The 26,514-nt window shown below is 40.4% G+C and overlaps 2 protein-coding genes across 2 annotated transcripts; one reads left to right on the plus strand and one right to left on the minus strand.

Moving 5' to 3' along the window:
• Window positions 1-13,166, plus strand: LOC125900354 (receptor for retinol uptake stra6-like). The gene is made up of 17 exons (XM_049595294.1): window positions 1-202; window positions 682-748; window positions 3,307-3,392; window positions 3,483-3,622; window positions 4,054-4,220; window positions 6,415-6,522; window positions 7,173-7,240; window positions 8,397-8,476; window positions 8,665-8,726; window positions 8,842-9,004; window positions 9,106-9,181; window positions 10,409-10,542; window positions 11,342-11,459; window positions 11,564-11,665; window positions 11,742-11,905; window positions 12,090-12,227; window positions 12,907-13,166. Exons 1-17 carry the CDS (start codon window positions 102-104, stop codon window positions 13,164-13,166), a joined length of 2,034 nt encoding a protein of 677 aa, XP_049451251.1. The 5' UTR covers window positions 1-101.
• A 3,097-nt stretch (window positions 13,167-16,263) lies between these two features.
• On the minus strand, window positions 16,264-25,144 carry LOC125900349 (immunoglobulin superfamily containing leucine-rich repeat protein 2-like). The gene is made up of 2 exons (XM_049595281.1): window positions 24,907-25,144; window positions 16,264-21,979 (listed from the first exon to the last, which is right to left on the minus strand). Exon 2 carries the CDS (start codon window positions 21,968-21,970, stop codon window positions 19,820-19,822), a length of 2,151 nt encoding a protein of 716 aa, XP_049451238.1. The 5' UTR covers window positions 21,971-21,979; window positions 24,907-25,144; the 3' UTR covers window positions 16,264-19,819.
• Between the last annotated feature and the right edge of the window lie 1,370 nt (window positions 25,145-26,514).

Genomic DNA, 26,514 nt, shown 5'->3' on the forward strand with positions numbered 1-26,514 from the left:
GTCACTGAGCGAGGTTACTTGACCAGAGGAAGAGGATCCGTGAGTCCTCTGGATCTTTAATCATCCTGCTTCATCCTGTTTGACTCAACTGATCAGCTGCGATGAATCAGAGCAAAGTTGACTTTGAGCCTTTTGAATATTCCTACTATGATTATTCAGACTGGTACTCGAACAATGCAGAGCCAACCAAACCACCCAAAGAGTGAGTAGAAAAACCTTATGCAGATCATTTTGTGTGTCAAAGGTGTCAAAAGGGTCTGTTTGGAAAGAAAAATCAGATTTTCATTCCTCTTTAATTATTGATATTTTAAAGTAGTGATTCTTTGTAGATGTGCAGTATGAGAATTTATTACTTTGTGGCAAAGGTGTTGATTTTATTGTACTTAATTTGAACATCACAGAGGTGAAATCAGTTCTGCTACTGGGAAACAACTGATTTTAAATTCAACTTGAGCATCTTAAAATATCTTGAAATAATCAAATCATATGTATCACTTATCTAACACCAATCATAGTTGTGAAAATCAAAAAATTGTGGCAAAATATTTGCAATAGCTGTGTTTGTTTTGCAAATTTTAAAATATTTCTCTATTGTTTTACAAATATTTGCTTTTATTTGTTCAAACTCTTGCCAAGTATTCCACTTTGTTTATTTGAATGTGTTTTGCCTTTACGTCACAGAGTTATTTTACCATGTGACCCCACAGTGGACGACAAGCTCTTCCACATATGCATGCTGTCGATATCTGTAAGTATGCTCAACAAAGGAACTGTACATTTTATTATTCAGTGTTTGGCTGCTCAAAGGCTCCAGAGGTGAGACACAACATGTTGCAATCATGTAACAAATCAAGGGTGGATGTGATGTGTAATATGTAAATTTTAATCATAATGTTAAAATATACAGTTACATGACGAGACAGGAACGTTCATTTTCGCCTAATTCAGTCGGGCAATTCAAGGTCCTTTATCACAGTGATGCAAAATATGTATAAAAATCCAATACTGCCACATAGCAATAATGCCCATGGCCTAATACCCTATAAAATTCACTTTGGAGGGAACTACTAGGTGATCAAATAGCACGCAAACACTCTCCATGGGTCCCTTTGTATTTCTGTTTGTTAATAGTAGCAGCTGACAGGAAGTAAACAGTGACCAAAGCTGATGCCCGACTCATAGACTCTCCTCCTATCTAGCTGCTCTCCTCCTGAATAAAATGTGAGTGGAATACAGTGAGTGTAGGTTTTGTTCTGAAGTTTTTGTATCTTCCATCAGATTCTTTGGTGCTTTTTCCTCTGACTCTTTCGTCTGTCTTTGCTTCAGGCTGACGTTCAGTTTAATGATGTTTGCCATTGTTAAACTGAACAAAAGCTCTCCATACTGTACCCACAGAGTGAACCAATTTCCCTATTCAGTAAATAATGTAGAATAAACTGTGACAGCTGGGTCACTGCAGCTGATCAGAAATAACAAGATGTGGTCTGAAGACTCTGCAAAATGAGGTTCTTTATGTGTTTTCTCATGATGGACGTATGCTTTATCCTGACTTCCAATTCCATCTACAGAGCTGCTTTACTTTGTTTTTCATAAAGTTGTATACTTTTAATGAGATACTGAAGCTGGCAAGTGCTATGAGCAGCATTAATGTAAAAATAAAAGGAGGTGCAGTACAGTATGACTCTCTGGTAGTGATGATGACACATGGGCATTTTTCTAAAGCCATGGGGTGGCAGATCATTGGCCAGTCAACTCATGATTTGCCAGACAAAATTTGGCTGCAATAATTTAAGACCAAGCGGTAACCTCCCAGGCTGAAAAAGAAGCCAATGCGGTAGTGCCAGAAACTGCAGTTCCTCTAATGACCACTTGAGGCTGGCTCTAAAAGTGAGTCAGTCCCCATAGACTCGCATGTTAAAATGCCCAACTTTACAGCAGAAACAAACATGTTTACAGCCTGGTCTCTAAAGCTGGTTTCCTCCTTCATGACAAGTGTATGGGGCGTGAATTTTTAAGTAGCTCATCTGTTTAAAATGTATGAAGGCTTTAAGTCACACACAATTAAGTTGGTGGAGGAGCGCTTTGAGTGACAGGCTCCCTGCAATGTGTCACCATAGTTTCTGAGTCAGATCCACCCCATGCTCCACTCTCTCCTCCAAATTTGGTCACTTATGGCTCCAAAAACTAAAATACCAAACCTGAGGCTTCAAAATGAAAATTCGCAAACCAGTGGGTGATGTCATAGTGGTTACATTCATTATTTTAACAGCACAAGAAAGAGGCTATCATGTATTTCAGCTAAGCACATGTTTTACTGTAACATCCTCGTTTAAATAGAGATAAATATATTCATTGTGCTATACACATAAAAAGTGCCATGACAACATTTTCAAGTCAAATTTTCCACCTAACGCCATGAGCAAGACACATATGAAATGAGGGATTTGGCAGTCCTTCAGAAAATTTTGAGCATCAAACACTTAATTGTACTTTATTCAGGAGGAATTCTATGCCCGCATTTGTACTTTTTTTGCATCATTTGTGGTGTCATTCATTCATTCATTCATTCATTCATTCATTCATTCATTCATACATTTTCCTTAACTGCTTATCCTCTTGGGGGTTGTGGGGGGGTTGGAACCTATCCCAGCTGACACTGGGTGAGAGGTACACCCTGGACAATTTAGTCACCAGTTAACCTGCATGTCTGTGGACTGTGGGAGGAAGCCGGAGTACCCAAAGAAAACCCGTGCTGACACGGGGAGAACATGCAAACTCCATACAGAGGGCTTTGAACCCCCCATCCTGAGTTCGAACCAAAAGCCCTCTTACTGTAAGGCAACAATCCTAACCACTGCTCCACTGTGCTGCCATTTTAGGGTGTAAATGTCTTTAATTTTGTTAAAGTAAAACCCCTCTGCTGTTTTAATGTTTATAGTAGGCGTGACAAATGCACATGTTGTGAATAATAAGGTGGATGTGTCCCCTGTGTCCCTCCCAAAATCACCAGCTATGATAATATCAGTATCATTTGACAAAATGTAACATTTAACCCAAGGTCCGCTTACTAACTTTTGACCCCACAGCTTATAACCCCATGATAAAGTCTATCCTTGTTATGATGCAAGCAACGTCTTCAGGCAGCAGCTGAGACTGACATGGGAGAAAACAGTGATATGATTTAGCCGATGATTCAGTTCACATATTGTGCAAGCATACACCGTCATAACCCTGATGTGGAACAGTTGCTCTGTATGTGAAGTGACAGCTGTATGAGGTGTAACAGAGTGTAATCTCTCCCTGTAGCTGGTGATGATGTTAATCCTGGCAGCTCTCACCAGGAAAAACAAGCTCTGCCAAGGATTTACGAGAGGATCCTCCAGTATCTTCAGGTGAATTTGGGAGGTCCAGATATAAATGAGAGACTTTAGACTGCAGGTTTGTCTCATGTTATCAAAATGTTCCTGTTCGTGATCTCACAGTCCAGCCAACTTCCTGGATCAGACTCAGAAAAAGGGCCTCGTCATGGCAGTTTTTGGGCTGGTGTTCAGCAAGCTGGCGATGCTGGTGATCGCCCCAGACCCTCTGCCTTTCTCCAAAGATACTCCAGCGGATATTAAAGGTGGACATTTTTATATTTCATTTTAGAGGTGCATCTTTACAGCTAGATATGTTGTTGAGATTTTATGTGGTAAGATAACAGTCATGATGCTAACAGGAGCACAGGTGATAAAAAACAAACATATCCACTCAAATGTTTTATTTTGAATAATTAGAATTAATCAACATTTTGTGTAATCACAGATGAATGATGAGCACATCACACAGTTGCTTTAATTTAAGCGTAGGGAATCTGAATAAATGTAAATCAGAGTTTGATGAAAACCCTTTGAGAAAATAGGTCATGTTACAAAGGCTGGTAGAAAAAGATGCTGGCAGGGAAATAGGGCAGGACTTCAGCTCCCTCTTTTTCCTCAGTCCATATTGATTTTCCTGTGGGAGGTCACACATCAGAGGATGATACGCTCTTTTCTTGTATCCCTTGTTTTTCAGAGTACATGAAGATAATTGCCATCTTCTACTACCCTGTCCTGTATTATCCTCTGTTGGTCTGTTGCACTCTGCAGCACAAAGCAGGTTATGTGTTCGGGGGGCTCCTCTCCTTCAGTCACTTCGGGATCCTGGTGTGGCAGAAGTTTGACTGCCCAAAGACTCCAGAGGTGACACGCCAATGACATGTTGATGCTCCATATGAGGGGTGGATGATATATAATGTGTAATATGTAACTGTCAGTCACAGTATTGAAATATATAGTTATATAACCAGACAGGTGTGTGTGCCATCGTCTGAACTAGTCTGGCAAATTAGGATACTTCATCACACTGATGCAAAAAATGTATAAAAATCTAATATTGCCAGTGCTGCTCAGTGATCAGCAGAATTGTCCACGATAGCCTAAACAACCACAGCTGTTACAGTAATAGCGACCACTTGGTGATAACAGAGTAAGCTGTAAACACAACATTGAAGTTTTTATGACAAACATTTCTGCAAAGCAAACATTTCTGCAAAGCATGTATATGTAACATTTATGCGCTACTATGTAGTGGCAGGGGTGTAAATATAGACAATGCAAGCAGTGCAATTGCACTGGGGCTCCTGGGATGGAGGGGCCCGTAGAAGGAGCAATGCTGAGTTTCACATCACGTACTTCTGTACTTACACTTAATATTTTAAGTGCATAAGTATGCTCACACTGAGAAGTATGGAAAATGCAGTGCACTGGAACTATGGACACTTCTTGCCCTCAATGGTCGCCATGTTGGCTACGTAGTGGAAGGGGAGGGACCACTTTTCAAAATGGAAATAGCGGCCGAGGACTGTGTGACCGTGAACGTCGCTGCATTGTAAAAATACATGTGTTTTTTGCACTAAGCACCACTATACTGTTGTCGGGAATAAGCCAGCAGTATGTTTGTTGGGTTAATTTAGCAGTCTGTAATGATTTGGTACCGCGAACGATAACGTGACTGCTAGTTTGCTAACTAGCTCATTTGCAGCTCATTTGCTCATTGGTTTGAGACAACACTACCCTATAAGTACTACACCAATAAGTACATAGTGCACATAGTATACTACATGGAAGTGTACTGAGGGAAGTATGTGATTTGAGACATAGCACAAGCCTTTGCAAGTGATTTGCCACCTGGGAAATACTGTATACCTGTGTTCAAAGATAAATGATTTAAAAAAAAATAATATTTGTAATTTAATAACCGTGCCATATGTCCTCAAAAAGGCAAAACCATCTCTGTCATGGTTTTCTTTTATTTTTTTCAGATAATCAGTAGCTTTCTAAAACAAACAAGCCATAAGATATAAAAATATGCCATTAAAATGATTCAGTTAAATGAATAATTTCTTACTTTCTATGATACTTTTGACAGATATGCAGTGATGATAGCTGGGTAATATCTATGTTGACGCTGTCCAATGTCTAGTCTCTATTTGTGTCAAGACAATACATGCCTGTCATTACTTCCTGTGTAGCAGATACATAGTCACAGTTAAAGATTTCCCCCTGCAGTAATTAAGGGTGGCTCACCCCTGTGATTTGTGGTATTATTGTCATTTCTTTTTGCAAACTACTTCCTGAATTTAGCGCTTTGTAAATCTCTGTTGTTAGGCTATCATTTGGTATATTGCTGCTTTTAAAGTGACAAAGATGACACAGTTTTCAACAAATTAAATACATGTTCACTGTTAAATGTAGAATAAAGGGGGGCAATTAGTAGATGCTTTGGTTGCTATGATACAGAATATCTGTGAGAGTAAAAATGTCAGCACAAGAGTACTTTGGATGAAGGGGAGGTGGAAACACATAGGGAGAGAGGACAGATTCACTGGTCTGTGTGGGCTCATTTTAAATTTCTTCTCTGTTGTTGTTGTTGTTGTTGTTGTTGTTGTGTAGCACACCTGATGTGACTGTTGGTCTTTGTGGTTTTTGTCCCATCCCTCTCCCACTGTTAGTGGATGGCTGGATAAAAAGTGACAGTGATTAGCGGCTGCAGAGTTTTACAAAAAGCTGAATATTTTAAACTCAACGACCGGAAAAAAACAGCAAGTAGTGCTTAGTGACGATGAGACATTCAGTGCCTCGTCATGCTGCTGGCATTGGTAACAGAATGTAAATACACGGTGCTCCCATGAGATAATGAGGACACAGCGATCTTGAGTTTATCACATTATCACCTTTGTTATTATCATTGTTATTTAACTTTTTAGCACCTAAAAATTCCATTTACTTCAACTGAGGCACGTGAAACCACTTGTCTCAAAACATGGTTGCAAAGACATTTCTGGTGAACTGATTCATTAAAACATGAACTTTTTTTCCATTTTCTTCCTCACAGATCTACAAGTACTACGCTCTGCTTGCAAGTCTGCCTCAGTTGGCCTGCCTTGCATATCTCTGTGTCCAGTTTATTTTGCTGTTTGCTAAAGGACCAAAGACTGAAGAGGTGAGAAAAATTCAGCCAATAGGCTACAAAAGTACCATTTGTCCTCTTTAATAAACGTGTGAGTAGCAACATGCAAACTAATCTCTGGTGTATCTGAAGAAGGAAACGTGAATTTCAACTATGTAAAACATAACTATGATTACTGTAAGCAGCTTGTGCGGAACAGAGTGGGTTTAACTCAGCGTCCTTGAGCAGATTATGACAAAGGAGGTGATATTTTTATCCCTTCCAAACATATTAATACAACAGAGTTTTTGTTTTAACAGCAGGTTTAATCTGTCTAAAGTTTTCACTAATGATTTAGAGGAGAACAAATAAACAGGAAAACCAGCACTTATTTTATCTTAACGTCAGATTTTCTTGTATTCTTATATATTCTTGTCATAGCTCATCCATTGAGATGGGTGGTTCTCTTTTCATGTCATTATGTCTTCAACCAATTGAAGCTGACAGGAGTGTAAAGTATCAAGACCCTAAATTACACATAATGGAGAATAACTTCTGTCACCTTGCAATGATGCTGAACCCCACTTACAGTCACTCTGGCAAAGTTTTCTACTAGACATTGCTCAGAAAATTACCATCCTCTCATGTGGTGACTCATCATAGATCATGATTTGATGTGAATACAGATTTCTTTTTGCTTACAGGACCTTGACAGCAGCTACTACACCAGCTATGTGAAGCTACTTCTCAAGAAAAAGTCCCAAGCTGCCAGGTGAATAAAGACACAGTGATGAAAACATGTTTTAGTCCCTCCCAGCTTTATTTAGACCACATGCCGCACAGAAAGCAACAACCACAACCTGACATTCATTTCATCATTGGAATAGAAAATAAAATGTACAGTAGTATTATTACACATTGAGCTGAATTAAGATGTGAAATATCAACAAAGAAAAAGCAGAAAGGGACAAAAGACAAATAAAATAATAAGCAGATAGATAAAAACATTTGAAAAGATAAATGGCAAAATACGGTACAGACGTCATCTTGCTTAAAATTTAAAGGATTATTCATACTACAAGCCAAATCACCAGAAAAAATATTGGCATTGTTCGTTTCTGCAAACCACAGATGGATAACATTTTTACGTTGTTCTATAGTGGATATGTTTCAACATATATGACATGCTTCAACAATGCCATGTTTGGGCTTAAAATACCAAGTTTTGGGGGCACAATCCCGGCAGGACAAGCAGTGATGTCTCTGTTAAAAAAACCCACCAATGTCTGGAGTCTAAAATGCTGCAGGAAAAACACTGATGGTTTGCTACAAGACAAAAATAACTGGAGCCTTCAAAGCTGCTGGAAAAACACAGACAGGTTGCTACAAAAACACGTTTGGAGGCTAAAAGCCGCTGGGAAAACCTTTATAGATTGCTACAAAAACACGTTTGGAGGCTAAAAGCCGCTGGGAAAACCTTTATAGATTGCTACAAAAAAAAAAACAGCAACAATTTGAGCCTTAATAGCTGCTGGAAAAACACAGACAGGTTGCTATAAAATACCCATGTTTGGAGCCTAAAAATCAGCCAGAAACACACTGATGGGTCGCAACAAAATGCCCAGGTCTGGAGGCTGAAAAGCTGCTGGAAAAACACTAATGGTCTGCTATGAAACAACAACAATTGGAACCTTAAAAGCTGCTGGAAAAATGCAAACAGGTTGCTACAAAACACCCTCGTTTGGAAGCTAAAAAGTCTGTCAACTTACATCTTATGTCACTTCAGAAACACTGATATGATACTAATAGAATATACAAGTGTAACATATTTTGGGTTTTCAGAAACGTACAATGCCAGCATTTTCTTCCAGTGATAAGGCTGCATGTTGTCTGCGGTTAACATAATTTGTTCTCTGTTTATACTGCAGCTCATCAACTACAGATAAACCAACGCTGGTAGAGAGAATCCTGGAGGTGCCCAAGAGTTATGTTTATATTCCAGAAAAAGGTGTGTGCATTGAGAGATGCAGAGATGTTTTTAAATTAGCCACTTTGTATTAATGTCACACTGAGTGGAAAACTGACATCAGCTTATCTAAACATGTTAGTCTCTAAAGATTTGATGCGATGCAGTGATGGTAAGTCCTAAATGGCTGTGACTAAAATCTACTGTGACTGTGCTATTTTGTCTTACAGTGTTTCGTTTTCCACTGAAACTGGCTGTATCAGCATTTGTTGCTCTCGTGGCGATATATCATGTAAGTCGTCCATGGACCGTCGTCATGACCTTTCACCACTTAAATCTGATAAATTATAGTTTTGCCTTTGTGGAGCATAAATCATCATGTGAATGTGAATGTGTTTGCCTTTCAGACAGCGTTGTTGTTAGTCGTCCTGGTGGTCCCGACTCTCCATATTGTCCGTGCTGGTATTGATGAAAACATTGCCTTCCTGTTACTGGGCTTTGGGATTGTCCTGTCAGACGACAGAATGGAGGTTGTCAGGATCGTGACCTTCTATACTTGGTTGCTGGAAGGTATGTGGGGCGACTGTTACGCTTTTAACAAAAATCTTGGAGGGTATCGTTATAAGAAAGGTGACTAACTTTGTTATTTTTCCCACCACATTGTTTGTCAGTGTGCTACCTCTGTGCGATGACCCTGTCTTGTTTGGTCAGCCTCGTCATGCTCATGAGGTCCATGGTACTTCACAGGTAAGTCCAGTATTATCATAAACTATAACTGGCTATCTTCCTGGTTGAGGGCAGGACCTTTGTTTGAACTGTTTGACATGTAAACGGAACTGAAGTTTATGGGTACAATTCAGTCTTAAGCCTGAGAGGCAGCATTAGCATTAACATTGTATAGCCTAGACAGAATAAGGGTCGGTGTCCTGTCGCAAGAGTGAACTAACACTGGCAAATGTGTGTTCACTCCCACTGAGTGCAAGCGAAGGAGCGAATAAAATATTTGCTTCTGTTAGCAATCACATCCATACATCACCTGGAGTTTAACTTTGGTAAACTTTGACCGGCAAAGTTGCAGCCTCAACCAATAGCAAAGAAGTATTTGTAGAGAAGACACTGACTGTCACCATGTATGTACTAATAACATCATATTTCATGGTATTTACCAGCAAGCTAATGTTCTGTGGCTGTCACATTAGGCACTGCCGACATTCAGCACAAGTATTGCCTTGCAGGTGATGGTTACTCACCTGCATTCACTCATGTGTGACCGTGCGCTTAGAGAAATTTGATGTTGTGCATGATTTTATCAATACAGTATTTTTTTGCTACTTTATACGGTGGCTGTAATTTGAGTGTGCATTGTTTTCTTTAGTGTAGACTACCTTTTAAAAAGGTACAGTTTCTATTTGAAGATGAAAATGCCTAGTATTTAGGATTTAGTGGCATCTAGCAGTGAGGTTGACAGATTTCAACTAGCTAAAACTTCTCCTATATTCAAAGTGTGTCAGAGAACTACAGTGGCTAACGTGAAAACGTGAATGGCCCTATCTAGACCCAGTGTTTGATTTATCCATTTTGGGCTACTGTAGAAACAACAGACTCCGTGTTCAGTATGTAGATACAAACAGCACAATTCTTAGTTATAGGTGATTATAAACTCTAAGCTAGGATGCTTTATATCACATGTGTATGGCGCCACTCTGTTGTGTTCTGATTGGTAGGTCTGTTAACTTTATGCCACTCCTGCATAAGTCAGTGCCCCACCTTGGCCACTTCAACAGTTAACACATCCTCAGAACACAGATTCCAAGAGTTTCATGTCCATTAAAGTGTTCAGTCACTTAACATTTTCTACCATTTTCTATAACCCTGTTGACTCTTCTGTGTTGGTTTGTTATGCTTTTGATGGCTTTTGGATTTCCAGGCATTCCTGTCAAAACCTCATGTTTTACTGGTTTTAATTTGTTCCAGGTCAAACCTGAAAGGACTGTATAAAGGAGAGATTTACAACATTTATAACAGCCAGAAAACCATCCGTCCATCTAAACCTGGTATTGTCTGTTGGATGGGATTGACAGGATACCAAGCTGCAATCATCTGCCTGGGTAAAGCTATAATACAATGAATAAACACCATTGACTTTGACTTTATTTAGAGGAAAATGCTGGCAAGTTTCTATATTTTTCTTAATGTCAACAAAACTCAAAGAGAAGAACACCAACAATGAATCAATCCTGCTAGCAAGTGGTGCACAGCAGTCAGAAAGTATTCAGACCCCTTCATTTTTTTCAGCATTTTTCCCTCATCAATCTACCCTCAAAACCCCAAAGTAACAAACAAAGCGGCATCAAAGCTTTCTCGTTTGCTGAGAACTTATAAAGACAGATGTGTGTGCCTCTCCAAATCATGTCCAATCAGTTGAAATTGTCCTCAGGTGGACTCTAATCAAGCTGTGGAAACATGTCAAAGATGATTAAGGGCAATGGGAGGCACCTGGGCTAAATTTCAAGTGTCAGATCAAAGTTTCTGGATACTTTCCGAAAGAAACTGAAGAATGAAAGCTTAGTTTTATGTGCCACACACTTATATTGTTGTCCAAAAGCTATTAAAACACATCAATGAGCCACACTGTTGCACTGGGTGACACGTTCACACACACTTTAGTTCATTTTAACTCAATGTCAGGAAGATAGACTTTGGTCTTTTCATGGGATTTGTTGACAATATACACCAAAAAGGCAGAGGAATGCCAGCCTTGTCTTTTAATAAATGCAAATCTAAATTCATATGCTACTGATAATTCAAAGTTTTAATGAATTGTTTTATTAAGAAAGCTTAGAAGAAAAATTATAATGCCTCTTAAGAATGTGTTAAAAATAAGCTGTGTCTGTGTTGTGTTGGCAGGAATGGCGATTCAGACTATCGTGTTTTTCATCTGCTTCTTGTTCCTGGTGTTTTTGATCATTATTCCTGTGTTTCACGGCCGTAATCTCGTCGTCTTTGAAATAGCGGGGAAGGCATGGTGAGTCAGTGTGTACAGTAGCTCTTTTTAAATTGTGTGATTAGTGATCATAATGGAGATTACATTTAATTTAAATTATTTTTCCCATCTTTGTGATGTTTCAGGCCGGGCTGGGTCACACTGATCCTGGTTACAGCGCTACAACATGTTACTGCTAAATTTGCTTTCATCAAGAAAGAGGGTGGTACAAGAGACTTGAACAACAGGTGTGTGAAGCTCATTAATGTTTGTATAGTGTGCTGTTTGTTATTTTTTTCTGAAATATTTTGTGTTGATTTCCAGAGAGAGTCTCTTCCTCCTGACATACCTGCTGTTCCTGATCAACACTGTGGTGGGACTGATAGTTGGAATTTGGAGAATGGTGATAACAGCTTTGTACAACATCGTCCATCTTGGTCGTATTGACATCAGTCTGCTGCACCGCACCGCAGAGTCCTACGACCCAGGTATAATTTATCACAGTCTATGGGCAACAATAGAATCTTACGCCGTAAATAACTTAATTACCAACATCAACATTACTCATTAAATATGACATAAAAGCTACATTATTAAAGAAAATAAAGGGAGAGACTTGAAGATATTTTATGGCCATGCTCTCATTCCCACTTTACCTTTGACCCCTCCCAGCCTACCGATACTACGCCCACTCCCTGAAGGTGGAGGTCAGCCAGTCACACCCGGTGATGAAGGCTTTCTGTGGGCTGCTGCTGGACATGATGGTCGAGGGCGGCAGAGCCGGGCAGAAAATAAGAGACGCAGAGGAAGGTAGACTTTGAACTACAAACACACATAAAATACACATCCTTACATACATGCAGCAGAGCTTTACATCTGATCTGTGCTTTGTTGATTTCATTTAAAATCTGTTGAATTCCAGGACTGAATATTAACAGGGCCAGAAATCTAAGGCCACTGTAATGCACCAGTGAGGCTGTAATGCTCGTCAAGAAACTATTAGAAAGACAGTAATAAAAATTTGGACTTGATGATGGCACTAGCTGAAAAGTCCACCAAAGTTTACAAAAACCATGCACCAAATGTCATGGCAATCCATCCAAGAGTCATCAAGACATTTATCTCAAAACATCAAATGTGAACTCGTCTGTACCAAAAAATCCAGAGAGGCTGTGACATACGGTGGCCGATGTGAAAATATCAAAGCATTAAAACATGAAAACACGAAAATCTGAATGGTCCTATCTAGAGCCAGTGTTTCTGCATTTTGGGCTACTGTAGAAACATGAAGAGGGTTTTATGGATTCAAGGAGGTTGTAAAATTCCTTGAAGGACTCTTTCAGTTGTTGAAACACAGAGATCACTATGACTGGAGTGAGGTTTCCAAATCAAAACATACTGTACATACACAGCGTCATGCAGTACATTCATTCATCCCTCAGTTTGGTGTCTCATTCTGCCCTGACAGCCTGCTCCTCCATGCTTTCAGGGATTCAGGAAAATAGGCCAAACAAGGCGACCAGCAGGAGGAGGATTTGCTGCCGCTGGCTGCTACTGTACACGCTGGTCAACAATCCATCTCTGCTGGGCTCCAGGAAGCACTTCCAGACACTGCAGACCTCGGAGAGCATCCTGAACGGGACACCTAGCCACAGCTCCAAGAAAGGCAGCAAGAAGGAGGCCGACAAGCCAGCTGACGAGCCAGTCGAGCCCACCGAGACCCCGACAAACCAAGATAAAACTGAATAAGATCCTTAATCTGTACGGTGTGGTTGACTGTTTACTCCAAACAAAACTGTATTTAGCATGTATCTAGTTATTCTCACATAAAAAAGACTTGGCCTGCAACCAATCACATTTTTATTCTTTTATTCTTTGGTAATGGCAGGGTTAGGCAACCGAAACATCTGTTTAAGGTTAGGGACAGCTTGTGATGTTGGGCTCAGTGATCAGCGCCAAGTGCAGAGCTGGTTTTGGTGCAGCCCTGCCATTTCGTTTTTGAATGTGAGCACATCCAGTGTGATCTTGTTTGGAGTAAACTGTGATGATGCTAGATTTTTACAAGGTCCAGATGAGGACACAAGAATAAAACAGTAAAGTCAGTCAGGGTTTATCCAAAGAGTTTCTAATGAAGGTCAATTCAGGAACATGGTGACAAACTCAAAGCCAACAGCACCTTTGTTGTTGCTATGATACAAATGTTAAGGTTGAAATGTGCTCCAGTAACATCCCAATACACATCTAATACTGGTGTGTTTGTCCTTCATTACAGATTGCTTGGGTAAACCCTGCAATCACCCACAAGGCAGGTGGGCTAGGTGCCTTTTTAGGCTCTGACTAGAGGTTTTCATGGGACTACCTGGACTCCAGGAACCTGTACGAGTTAGGGTTCATGTTTTATCATGGTCTGTTGAGTTTGACTCAAGTCCCATTCTAATGTCACAGGAGTGGGGGTCTGTTTATCATATGTGTAATACCTGAGTGGATCTGAGAAGCATGTGATTAACAAGAAAAACAAATAAGCACTGTACGTGTGTAACTTGAGTGATGATCAGGCTGATTTAGGATCAGAGTTGGATTTCTGAATGACATAAGGTTCCCCAGGTAATACTAGTCCTGTGCAAATAGGGCTTAAGATGGGTAAGAACAGCATGTTGTACCTGACTTTAAATAGCAATTTTAATTTCAGGGTTTGTTGGGTCCATAAAATAGACCAAAGTCTTGGGTCTCTCTTCTGTTGGATATGCAGTGGGTTGGGTCTGTAATATCCTGGGCTAAAATGTGTCAGGTATATATAGTTTTAAAAGTTATTGGGCCGAATTGGCTGTCAGAACAAATTTCTTGGGTCTTTTCAGGTTTGGGTTTATCATTTCAGACCCGTGAAGACCTGTACTCCCAACCCAATTGTCAGAAAAAATACTGGCATTGTACGTTTCTGTAAACCACGAACATTCGCACATCATTATGTAGCGGATATGTTGAAAATTTCAACACATTCTCACTCCGACCTCGTGGGATACCGTGTCAAGTTCTGCCTGTGCATTGTCTGATTTCAAAATATGCTTCACTTTTCACAGGAAATTTACAGTTTATATACAGTCTCTTTCAAAATAAACACACTACGTCAGTAGAACACCCCAAATTGATGTTTTTTTTTTCCTTCAACAACAAACGCACATCGTTGGGTTTAGGCAACAGAAACATGTTGGGTTTTGGAAAAAAAGAACAGGGTTTGGCTTTCTAATCTTACGGGACGCGAACACTTCTCTCCTGGTTGAAAGTTGGTGTTTGTTGGACCCATCCGACACCACTCATACCCGACTTCTGCTGCCTTAACTTTTGCTCTTGTCCCATTGAGTTTTTCCCTAATGCCACCGAGAGCTGTTAAGCTAACTAATTAACTAACAGCGACTGGCTGCGTGTCATGCCAGAGTTAAAGGATGGCTTTTTTTTGTCACTGTCTAACATCACAAATCACTGCCCAAGCCCCAGATATCGATGATTTTAGAGTGAGAGACTGGTATGAAACTTCAGTAGCACTGTGGTTAATGTCTGGTTAGATTTAGGCCCAAAGAACACTTGGTTATGGTTAAGAAAACATCATGACCCAAAATACCATTATTCTGGCTGGAAAAGCAGTGATGTCTTGGGGAAAAACGGTCACTTTTCGTGCCTAAAACGCTGCTGGAAATGTAATGTATTCGTGGTCTGCAGAAAAGTAAAATACTAACATTTTCTTCTGGTGGCTGGGCTGCTACCTCTGACCCTCAAGGGCCCCAAGAACAATATTTCACATGTAAATAAAAGACCTACACACTAACGGGGACAATATTCTAAAAACAAGCATTGCCTCTAAACAAAATATGTCTACTGTTATGAGATCTTTGTTCCAACAACCTCACTCTATATAAAATTAAACTTTCATTGTGCTCTGCTGGTGCAGCACTGTCGAGGCCATTTAGTAATTATATATTGACATGCACAATGTTCAGTGGCAGTGCTGATCAATGGCAGCAGCAGAACCGGGTTAGGGAGTCAATAAGAGTTCATGGTCCAATTTTGCATCAGCTTTATGCAGTTATGTCGACAAGTGCAGGTTCTCAGTGTGTTCTCAGTTCAGCATGCCGTACACTTTGTTCTGAGTCAGGTGAGAGAGTTTGTAAATTTATAACCAACTTACACAATCTCCCAAAAAATGTCATAATTATATTTTAATATTATTTGTTTTAACTTTGTTTGTGCTAAGGTTTATATTTCAGCTTCTTAAATAATGATGAGATACTGAGTGTAATCATATTGCATATTTTTACACAGACACATTATTAAGTGTATGTACAGCTGCATTTCTAACATTTCACAAGTAACTAGCGAGAAAGCACAGGTTTGATGTTTAATATGATAATAAGATAAAATGTATGAATGCATGAAAATGTTTTACTCTATTTTTGAACAGTGTGAAGTGTGTTTGAGTCCCATGATTCACTTTCACTTGATTTATTATCACATCCAATAAAAAAATGGATTGATTGAACCACCTGAAAAGTTTTTCTTTAAGTCTTTTTGCCTACTTGATTGCCGTGATCATGTGATTCTGTATGACGTGTGACATTGTACCTTACTTTCACAACATACTGTTTAAAGCTGAGTAAATGCAGTGTTGCTTTAAATTGTTGGTACATCTGTGTCTGCGTATACTGCTGCTCTGATGTCAGATATGTGTTGTAATAAACTAATATATTCAAGTAAGGACAACTTTTCCACATCATTAAAAACGTATTATTTTGAATGTAAAGCTGTCGAGAGAAAAACAGAGATGAACAGACGAGCAACCATTCAGCATCCCTTTGTCAAAACTTTATTGAGGCACATAGGATGAGGAGAGTTAGTGAGGATATTTAAACACTTTGGTAAATCCCTACTACTTCCTTTATTACAGGGGTATAAAACAGAAAAAACACAGACTCAGATTTACTCTTGAAGTCCAGAATATTTACACCAGACACAGCATACTGTGACTCACAATAACAGGCAGCATGCAGGTCCTCTAACACAGTACTCTGGGAAACACGACAGGATGGACACGAGACCCAGATACAACGAGGCAGTAACTTCACACACACGGTCTGAAGTGCTTGTGCTGTTATACACAGTCTGCAGTAGATTCTGTGGATATTGAACTAGCGTGTCCACATTTTACCAGCGTGACAGAGAGCTTATTGAAAACACCCAGTTTTATTTAACATGAAAACAGTTATTGTAATTTAAATGTTCACAGAGTAACTGGACAAAGAGCTCGTAGCTGTGTGACATTACGTTTTTGCTTTTGAAACAACACACTTTTTCTAAACATTTAAACTCCTGTTAAGTATCTGTAGTTTTAAGCTACTGCGACCCTAATACGACAGCACAGGTTCACTGTTAAAGCAGAATATTGTTATCTTGTAGTTACAGTTAGCCCATTCACTACTGCCTACTGCCTAGTTGACATTTTTCCTAGTAATTTTGCAATGCATGTTACACGTGACACAAGCTTTGATTCATTTAACACTCGCTTTTTTTGTGTCAAACCTTGATCGTCATCATCTCGATGCTAGTTTGAAGAAATCAGGAGAAATTATTTTGCGCTCTTCTTTTCACTCATTTGCTGTTTATTTTTTAAAGAATTTACTGTTAATTTCATGGTTTCATTTTTGTCTCTAAGAACATTTTGACAATTCATTGATGCCAGCCAAACAAACTAATGTTGGTACAAAATTTTATAGTTGTAAAATATATGAAATATCTCACTGTTACAAATTACGCTAAAGGCACAAATGAACAAATAAGACTTCATGTTTATAACCCTGCCGCAGAGGTTATATTTCTCCTTTTTACAATGTTTATATCATTCACGTGAGAAATTTCTCACCAGATTTTATTGAAATTTTGTGAGTTCTGGACCAAAGAATGTGGCCAGATCCAGCATTTTTTTTATTGGATTTCTTAATGTAAAAAGAGAAGGTGTTTTTGAACAACATATTTAAAAAAAATACAGTGAAGATATCTGTTTCATGCATCCCATGATTGTCTATCACTATGTGTGTTCTCAGCCCAGTCATCAGAATAAAATGTTTACATTCCTGCAAACCACAGATAAGTTATATTTGTACGTTTGATAAGTATGATGTAGTTCAGATTACATGTACATGAGTTGAGTCTCTCAGGAGGACGGGGTGGTGGATGGCCTGACACCGCTGAGCACAGGACAGCAGCAGACCACTGTACACATTCAAGACCAACAACCTTTAACAGGAGGTTAGGGCATTTTCAGCCATGTTTGTAACCAAAACATCTATTTTAAGCCAAAACATGATCTGTTCCAAAATCTAAATCTAAGTAGCCTAACCACACGTTAACCAAATTTTAGTTTTAACATATCTGCTACATATGAAACATACATGTGTAACATATCTGTGATTTTTCAGAAACGTACAATGCCAACATTTATTCCAGCGATGGGCTGTTTTTTTTGGATCAAGATGCACTTTTAAAAGTTCTTTGCATTTTCTATTTAAAAAAAGAGAACTGGGCTGCCGTGGAGAAAGTGGCACTTACTGTGTTTTTTGGCAAGCCAACTAAAACTGTTAGTGAGCCAGCTGTTTACCCCTGATTCCAGTCTTTGTGCTATGCTAAGGTAGCATATCTACTGGACAGCTACAGGCCCCAGGGAAAAGTGCTGGACTTTGAAGCCAATTTGGTGTAGTGGCCAAACTGTGTAACTACAACACCCAGGTCTGTCGGGTGATGCCATTGGGCCCAAAAAACATTTTCCAGTAGACTTACAATGTGAAAGTGGTGTCTGTAAATCAATGGATAAATGTTTCTGAGCATCAGAGACTGTCAAAATGATCCATTTCACTGTCGGGTTTGATCAGTTTGGTCAGATAATATCTAAAGAGTTGAGAAGTGCTGTACAATTACATCATTTCATCTACATCCACGTTAGCGGAGTGCTAAACTATTAGCTAGCTGCTTGGCCGGCGAAGTCTGTAGTGCGCTTGCTCTATCTTCCTGAGACCCTGTGTCCTCATATGAGGACATCACATTTTGGGTTTACTTGATCTTATACTTCATTCTGCTTAACTCTGAACTGTTGTCCTTGTTTGTGGATGTTTTTTGTGCCATCTAATGGTAATAAGAGCACAATACACTAATCCATGTAAAAACAAGATGGCAGCCATCTCTGCCAAGTCAGTCTGCAGCTGATCACGACACAAGAGTGGACAAGGTCCAAAACCTGATCAAATTTTATGGTTGAAACTTTTTAATTTATGATTAATGTTTGTAATTTGATATGGCAACAAATTTGACTAATTTTAGCCTACGAAACTGTTAATTAGGAAATAACCATTTGAAGACATTGGGACTATCATCTTATTTGAGGACATTGGGACTTTATTGTTGTCTCGTTTGAGGGCACTGGGACTTAATTATCACTGATAATGTTAAGTTTTTCATACTTATCAGATCCTACTGATTCAAAATAGCTAGGAGAAATTAAAAATGCATACCAAACAAAAGTTCGGGTCTCAGGAGGATATGGGCCCAATGACACAGACGATATGGGTACCAGAGAAGTCAAAGTTTTTTGGCTTCATGTGCCACTGAGCAATTTTCATAGCAATTTACAGGGGCCCGCCTCCACTTCTCTTTATACATCTATGGAGAGACATGAGAGTGGGTTTGATATTCTCATCTAACTCTCTGCAAGATAAGCAAATAAATGCATTTCCCTTAATACCAAACTATTATCTTAAACACTACTCATGCTCTGAGGAAGGCCTCTGGCTCAGACTTCTTAATAAAATCTTATTAAAAGTATACTATCTTAATAAAAATATGAGGCTGGACAGACACTGACTGCTTTGATGGAGCGCTGCCTCTGCTTTGATAATTGATTTAAAATTTTGAGGTTGAGCACCCAGTTTCTCTCTCTGGAACACACGCTGGTTGTATTTTTGCTCTAACGTTGTTTATGGAACTCATTTTTCAAAAGTGTACATGAATGCATCACAGAAAATTGCCTATTTTGAAAGGAGGAAAACAGGCTGTGATATTTCCAGTCACAAAAACCTAACAAGGTTTTCATTTCCAGGCCTAGTTCACATTTCCCTAAAATGTTTGTCTGGAAAACATCCTCTGTCAATCACAGCCTGGCAGCATGTAGCCTGTCCAGTGACTGAACGATTCAGCTCTGTAAATAAATGTATTTTATGTCTTGTCAGATCTCTGTGGAATAAAGCAATATTTCAGGGCTGCCTTTGCACAACTAAAGGAAGCCTAAACCATTGGCACAAACTGAAACAAAATCCTGTTTTACCCTTTGACCACATGCAAATGTAAACTGCTAATGATGTCAACAATTACTGATTCGGATATTTGTAGTTGCTTGTAATATTCACTGCCTCAGCCCCCAAAGGTAACCTGTCACTGTACTCAGAGGCGACCTCACAGTTGTCTAAATTCCTGCACTGAGACAAAGAAAAGGATTCAGTCATTACACTTTCTTCTGTATCTGCTTCTCTCTCACCATCCCCACTCTCCGTCTCCCCCTCCTCCTCGTCCAGCTGGCTGCCGTTAATCTTCCTCTGGGACTCAGTGTGAGGTGCACGGATGTTAAAGTTGGCGGTGAGGTTCCTCTCCATGTGGTACTGGTCTTTGGCCTTCAGGATGAGCTTGTAGGTCTTGCTGCGGTATTTGTACACCAAGTGGAAGCACGTCGCACCCAGGAGGGGTACAGTGGACACGGTGAGGAGGCAGATGCTGACGGAAATGATGATGAGCAGGTTAGGCGTCCTCCTCTTCGTTGTGAACAGCACCTGAACCTCACAGTCCTCCCCTCTGTAGGTCAGACACAGGGAGTAGTTGGTGCCGGGGCGTAAACCGCTGAACAGATACGTGTTGACGCCCTCTTTGATCCGCGACCACTGCACAGCTGAGTGTTTGCGGTCGGCAGTGACGCACAGGTACAAGCCATCTGAGATGACTTTTTCGGAGGAGTCAGCCAGGCCATTGTGTTCTTCACTGTCAGCGTGGAGGCTCTCAGATGTGGTGGCAGCGGCGTTGGCACCCCGTTTGGCGCTGCGGTCTCTGGGTATGAGAAGAGGGTTGAGTCGCACTGTTACCTCTGTTTCTGACACCCCTAATGCGATGACGCCAAAGTCAAATGTGTACTGCTTGATATCATCCATGCTCCCATTAAAGACGTGGCTGGAAATGTATCTCGTGTTAGCCGTCAAGCCGCATTTACTAGCACGTGATGGATATGTTGCTGCCTTCTCGGAGGGCTTGATCTCTGCAGTGGGCAGAAAACTGGGTGCAGTGTTCATGATGTCTTTTCTCTTTAAATCAGGGAGACGCACAGAATCAAAAACAGATGTTTTGTCTGTTGTTTGATGTACAGATGGGTGCATTTTAACGAAGGCAGGTGTTGTGGTGATTCGTTTTTTGGGTGTTGGCTTTGGTAACGCCACCACTTCCACTGACACCGAATCCTCGGCTCTTCCAAACTCATTTGTGGCCGAGCAGCTGTAGTTACCACCATCTTCCTTCCTGAGGTATGAAATGATGAGAGTCCCATTATTAAAGACTTTGACTGGATTATAGGACAGTAACGAGTCTTCATTTGATTCTGCCGAGTCATCCTCAGTGAAGGACAATGCCAGTTCTAGCTTCTGGCTTATGCTGCGAATGTCCCACAACACCAAAGGCTTTGGGTTTCCTGTGAATACACAAGTCAACACCAGCGTACTGCCCTCGAAGAAAGTCGTGTTGTGAGTATTTGGCTCGGCTTGTATTGTCACAGTTGTGCCCGTGCACTTTGACTCAGGCAATTTTCCGATCATTTCCCCTCTGAGCTTCTGTGGCGTTGCACAAATGATCGAATTCTGCTCCGGGACTGTGATGGTGGTTTTTGAAATCCAGTCTCTGAGCCAGTCAAGGGAGCAGGTGCATGCAAAAGGGTTTTTATAAATCTGCAAGTGGGACAATGACACCAAACCATCAAACGTCCCTTCAGCAATGGTTGTGAATTTGTTATTGTTGAGTCGGAGGGACCTCAGGTCTTTGAGGTTGTCGAAGGCGTCACTCGGCAGGTGCACCATCTCATTGTGGTTCATCTTCAACAGCAGCAGGCTCGTGAGATTCTGCAGATCCTCCCAGGGAAAGTCTACAAGTCTGTTGTGGCTGATGTCAAAGTTACGCAGATAACCTAAAGGTGTGAGGGTCCCCGGTTCAATAGATACGATCTCATTGTGGGCCAACCACAGCGACGTCACCTGGGTGACATTGTCGAAGCTCCCCAATGATATCACACTGATCTTGTTGGCGGTGAGACTCACAGTTGTAACATTAAGAGGCAAACCATCCGGGACTGCGACCAAGTCTTTGTAGGAGCATTCAGCAAAATGGCGGCCATATTTATCTGAGCAGGTGCAGAGCTCAGGGCATCTGAGTCCGGTGGTGAGGACTGTGGCGATCCACAAAGTGAAGTAGAAGATGTCTGCGGCTGCCATTTTCTGCTCCTGTAAAACAGTGTCAGTCCATCTATCAGTCAGTGGATTAAGGTAGATTTATGCAGATTTAATGCAAAATGAGTGCAGCAGTAGAATAAAAGGACAGGAATTGAACAGACAAAAATCATACAGGTTTAAGCATAAAGAAAATGAAGCACCAGAATAAAATAAAAGGCATTTCAGCTCAACTTTAGCCTCTTGTTTGCAGATGAAAGAGCGGAAAATTGAGCCTGCCGATAGACTTTACTTAGAGAATCTAAGGTCCATGTCATGGTCTAGGTTTAAGAATTGAAAGGGTGGGTCCAGCCACATCACATTGTTATTGTCTCGCTTCTGGTATTAGTCACACAGATAGTCTTGGTTTCGATAGATAAGGTCGTAAAAAACTGGTTCTGACTGAAATTCAAAGCTGATGTTCAGGTTTACTCTAATCAAAGTAAGCCAGGAACACCACTGTCTCCAACCCACTGGTTCCCAACTGGTCCAGCCATGGGGTCCAAATTTATCCTTAGTCATTGGTTCAAGGTCCACATGATTTAATACGTTAAGTATCATACACAGGTTTGGCCATGCTGTCGAGCTAGTTTAGCTGTCCATTAGTCACTCAATCTGCAGTGGGAAACAACACTTCAAAATAAAAGCTCTGTGCCAGAAATTCACTGTGCTTAAAAATAAAGTGTGTTTCTTCAAACTTGACATGTTTGCATGTCATTTTTTGGACTTTTGGACTGTGACTCATCAGTTGGGAACCACTGCTCCAACCCCTTAGAAGTGCTTTTGGTTTCTTACTCAAATTTATTCACATAAAACAATGGAGACTAACTTCAGGCAGATTCGTCACCACCACTTCTGACATTTTTGCCTCCGACCTTCATCCAGTTATTTTAAAAACTGTGAATAAAGACTGCTGGAAGAAATTTTACTGCTGAATCTTTTAATCTAATTCTCCACTTCTTTGAGCCTTGAGTCCTTTCATCTTCAGTGTACTGAGTGTACTGGGAAATCTCAGTCACGATGGATAAATGAAACCAAACTATCTGAATGGTTAGAGGTAATTGAGGAAATATGTTTTTTAAATCACTTTTGTCTATTTGATCTTTTCTCTGCCTGATAACACTGGCCTGTTTACAGGAGGAGAGAGGAAGAGCAGCTACTTCTGTCAATATAAAGAAGGCAGACACCCTGCTGGGGCACAGACCTGGAGCACCTCCGTACAGCAGCTGAACTTTAGAGCTTTTTGTCTGTTTGGTGGCACCTGGAAGTTGCTGGACGTCCTCAGATCCATAGTCTTCATATATGTTTGCACTGATCTACATAAAACTGTCATCCTGGTTTTCCACATTCGAAGTTTGCCATTCTGGTCGGTCAGTTTTCTGGAAAGTTATCCCCTCTCTGGTATTCTTTCTATTTTTTTGAGCGTCTAAGGAAAGTGTAATAAGCTGTACAGATATCGTGAAGCTCTTTGGGGCAAATCTGTGACGTTGGGCAGGGGTGAATATAAGATTTCAGGTTGTTGAGGGCTTGACATCTGGGGGAATCCTCCTCCAGAAAATTAGTACAGTTTTATGCACTCTAGCACCTTATTTACACTCAAAACACACGTCTTACTCACTGAAAAGTGAAGACTAGAGTCTGAAAAAAGTATAAATATGTTTATGTTTACTGTGGTAGAATGTAACTAAGTACATTTACTCAAGCACTGTACTTAGATACAATTTTAAAGCACTTGTGTTTGAGTATTTCCATTTTCTGCTACTTGTACTTCTTTAAATCTCAGAGGTAAATACTGTATTTTTTTACTTGTCTGCTTCAGTTACTTTTCAGATTATCAATAGAAAATGTAATGAATAAATAAATTAATTAATTCATTTTGGTTATTTCACACAGATTTTCTCACAGTCAATAACCAAAAAAAGGAATAGGGTGAAACCACAGGCTTATTTTTGCCTGTCCTATATCAACCAAAGGATAACCCAGAACATCAACTACACCAAAGGAAATAAATGAATTAATAATTAAATGCATTATATTTTAAATTATAATCCTCAATTATTTCACGTTCAAAAATGAGTCCGTTTTTTAAAAACTCAGCAGAGAGCAACACAGTTTCAAATCGGCACTGAGTCCATTTTATACTTTGAGTCCCTGTTTCTCACTTTACGCTTCATGAATAAACAACCTTCTTAAATTATAATGATTATAATCAACTATAAATTATGATATAGACCATTATTATGGGTCAAACTACCCAGCAGTACATAAAGAAAGTAAAATGAGCTCCACCTTTACTAGCTGCAACATTAAGGTGATGAAAACATCAATGCATCAGTGATTATAATCCAATAAAATAATGGGCCATTCTGCATAATGAGTACTTTCTGTGCTTTAGTATTTGATGCCTCTGTTGATAGACAGCTGTGTACACTGTCAGTTAACACGTATCTCTGTCTGACTTCTGTCTGAACATACCCTGTGGTGTCTGTGAGAACAGCAAACTGGTGCACAATCAATCTCACAGCTCATCCTAATGGAGATTTCTGCTCTGAAGCTGTGATGCACTGGGTTGATAAACTGAGTCCATGTTAAATGCACAGATGAAACAGCTGTGTGTTGTGTCATTGGCAGAAGCTTCTGGTTTCAAACTACGCAGCAGCCTCCGGTGCTCTGTCCTTGGTGCTGAAAGGCAGCCGCATGTCTGCTGTTTGTTTACAGCAGTCTGATCTGCTGCATGACATGCACACTGCTGGAAATCACTCTTTTGATCTATGTATGAAACACAACATCGTAAGTGTCAGTGTGATCCTGCCGAGACCAAAGTTCATCCCTGCAAAAAGACCTCGACACAGGATCGCACATGAATTATTGATGCTGGGAGGAAAGAGGATCCCTCACCTCCTCCGCGTCAGGAGACTAAAACTGGGTGTCAACGTGCTTACCTGTTTTTATTTCTGTCTCTGCAGAGAAATCCGAATGACGTCAGCCGGTGTTTCCAGTCAGAGCAGCGCAGGATACATGCTGGTCTTAAGTCTGAGGATGAATAAGGAGTCCGCGTGTGTGTCAGTCCGCCTCTACATGGTGAACCCGCGTGTGTGTGTGCGCTGCGGGGTTTCTCCTGCCTGTGCATATATGTCAGCTATCTCCCCCTCCTCTCCTCCTCCCATCCTACCCTCCTCACAGCTCTGGACACAGCAGCAGCGACGTTCCCAAATTTTTAAAGGGGAAACGACCCTCAAAATGACGGACAGCGTTCACAGGAGATGACGACTACTGTGAGAGCTGATGGGCGCTTCATATAGTAACAAAAATAGGCTGCTAATAAGATATTATTAAGACGTATGTCTTTCTCAAATAAAAACAAAGATACAGTTAATGTATGAACTAATATAAAACTTAAAGGGGAACTTTACCAATTTTACACATCACAATGTGTTTACAGATCTTTGAGAGTACTACTTTACATGTGAACAAAGTTGTGTAAATCCTTTTGTGTCTCCAGATGGAGCTGTGTGAAATCTGATGCCTCAAGTGATGTCACTTGAGTCAGTGTTGGTTGAGTCTTAAGACTAGAAGTTTAAGGTGCCATGTACACGTGCCGCATTTTTTGCATGCTCAAATTCATTGTTTTCAGTGAGTACGCACAGCAGGTGTGCTCAAATGCCAGAGTGAAGCTGTCGTGGTGCACATGCATTCCTGAGCGCCTATTTTTCAGGGTGTATTGGCTGCGCCCTGAGATAAACCAAGTTAAACTTTTGGAACACAGCAGCACGCACTGCATGTATTGTGACGAGGAACCACCAATCACAGCCCGCAGATATCTTCCTCTCTATTTCTGGTAAATAGGCTACGATACAGTACTTGCTTAGCAACCTCAGATGCAACTTACTGCCGCGCTCTTGAAAGCTAGCTCAAAAAAGGCACAAAAGTAGCGCCCAGTGCCCGACCTTGCATTTTCCAGGCGGTAAAGACGCAGCATGTGTATGGCTCATAAAATGGAAAACATGCATATGATATGCTTAATAATGATTATGCAGGGCTTTATGTGTTGTATTACACTGTGCATGTGTTCATGTATTGACCCCTTGCTAAGTCCCGCCCCCAAACGCAGACTAGCCAATCATCACGTAGCATCAGGCCACCTCAAACCAGGGTCCGACAGCAACCCAGCTGTGCTCTATTAACTCTAATGCAGTTGTTTCAGATTTCCTTCATTTTCAGGCTGGTTTTGTGGATTTGGAGCTAAATGTTGTGCCTGGGGCATGTCGTGTATTAAAGTTAAGGCAGCAGAAGTACAAGTAGGTTTGCAGGAGTGGTGGTGGATGGGTCAAACAGCCACCAACTTTCACCTGGAGACCAGTGTTCACTTCCCCTAAGATTGTAGAACCAAACCCTGTTCTTTTTCCTAAACCCCACTACCTGTGTGTTGGCAAAAAGAATGCGCATTTGTAACTGAAGGAAAATAAAATATGAATTTGCGTTATTGTACCAACGTAGTGCATTTATTTTGAATATTTTTTCCTGTACAACTGAAGTATATTTTGAAAAAA

Source organism: Epinephelus fuscoguttatus, linkage group LG2 (assembly GCF_011397635.1).
Source record: "Epinephelus fuscoguttatus linkage group LG2, E.fuscoguttatus.final_Chr_v1".
Lineage (NCBI taxonomy): Eukaryota > Metazoa > Chordata > Actinopteri > Perciformes > Serranidae > Epinephelus > Epinephelus fuscoguttatus.

Bases quoted from the DNA above. Each gene is read 5' to 3' on its own strand.
- LOC125900354 (XM_049595294.1), top strand. From the start codon at position 102: ATGAATCAGAGCAAAGTTGACTTTGAGCCTTTTGAATATTCCTACTAT. The intron at 3,393-3,482 runs GTGAATTTGGGA...GTGATCTCACAG, and splicing joins GGATCCTCCAGTATCTTCAG to TCCAGCCAACTTCCTGGATC. The intron at 7,241-8,396 runs GTGAATAAAGAC...TTTATACTGCAG, and splicing joins AAAAAGTCCCAAGCTGCCAG to CTCATCAACTACAGATAAAC.
- LOC125900349 (XM_049595281.1), bottom strand. From the start codon at position 21,970: ATGGCAGCCGCAGACATCTTCTACTTCACTTTGTGGATCGCCACAGTC.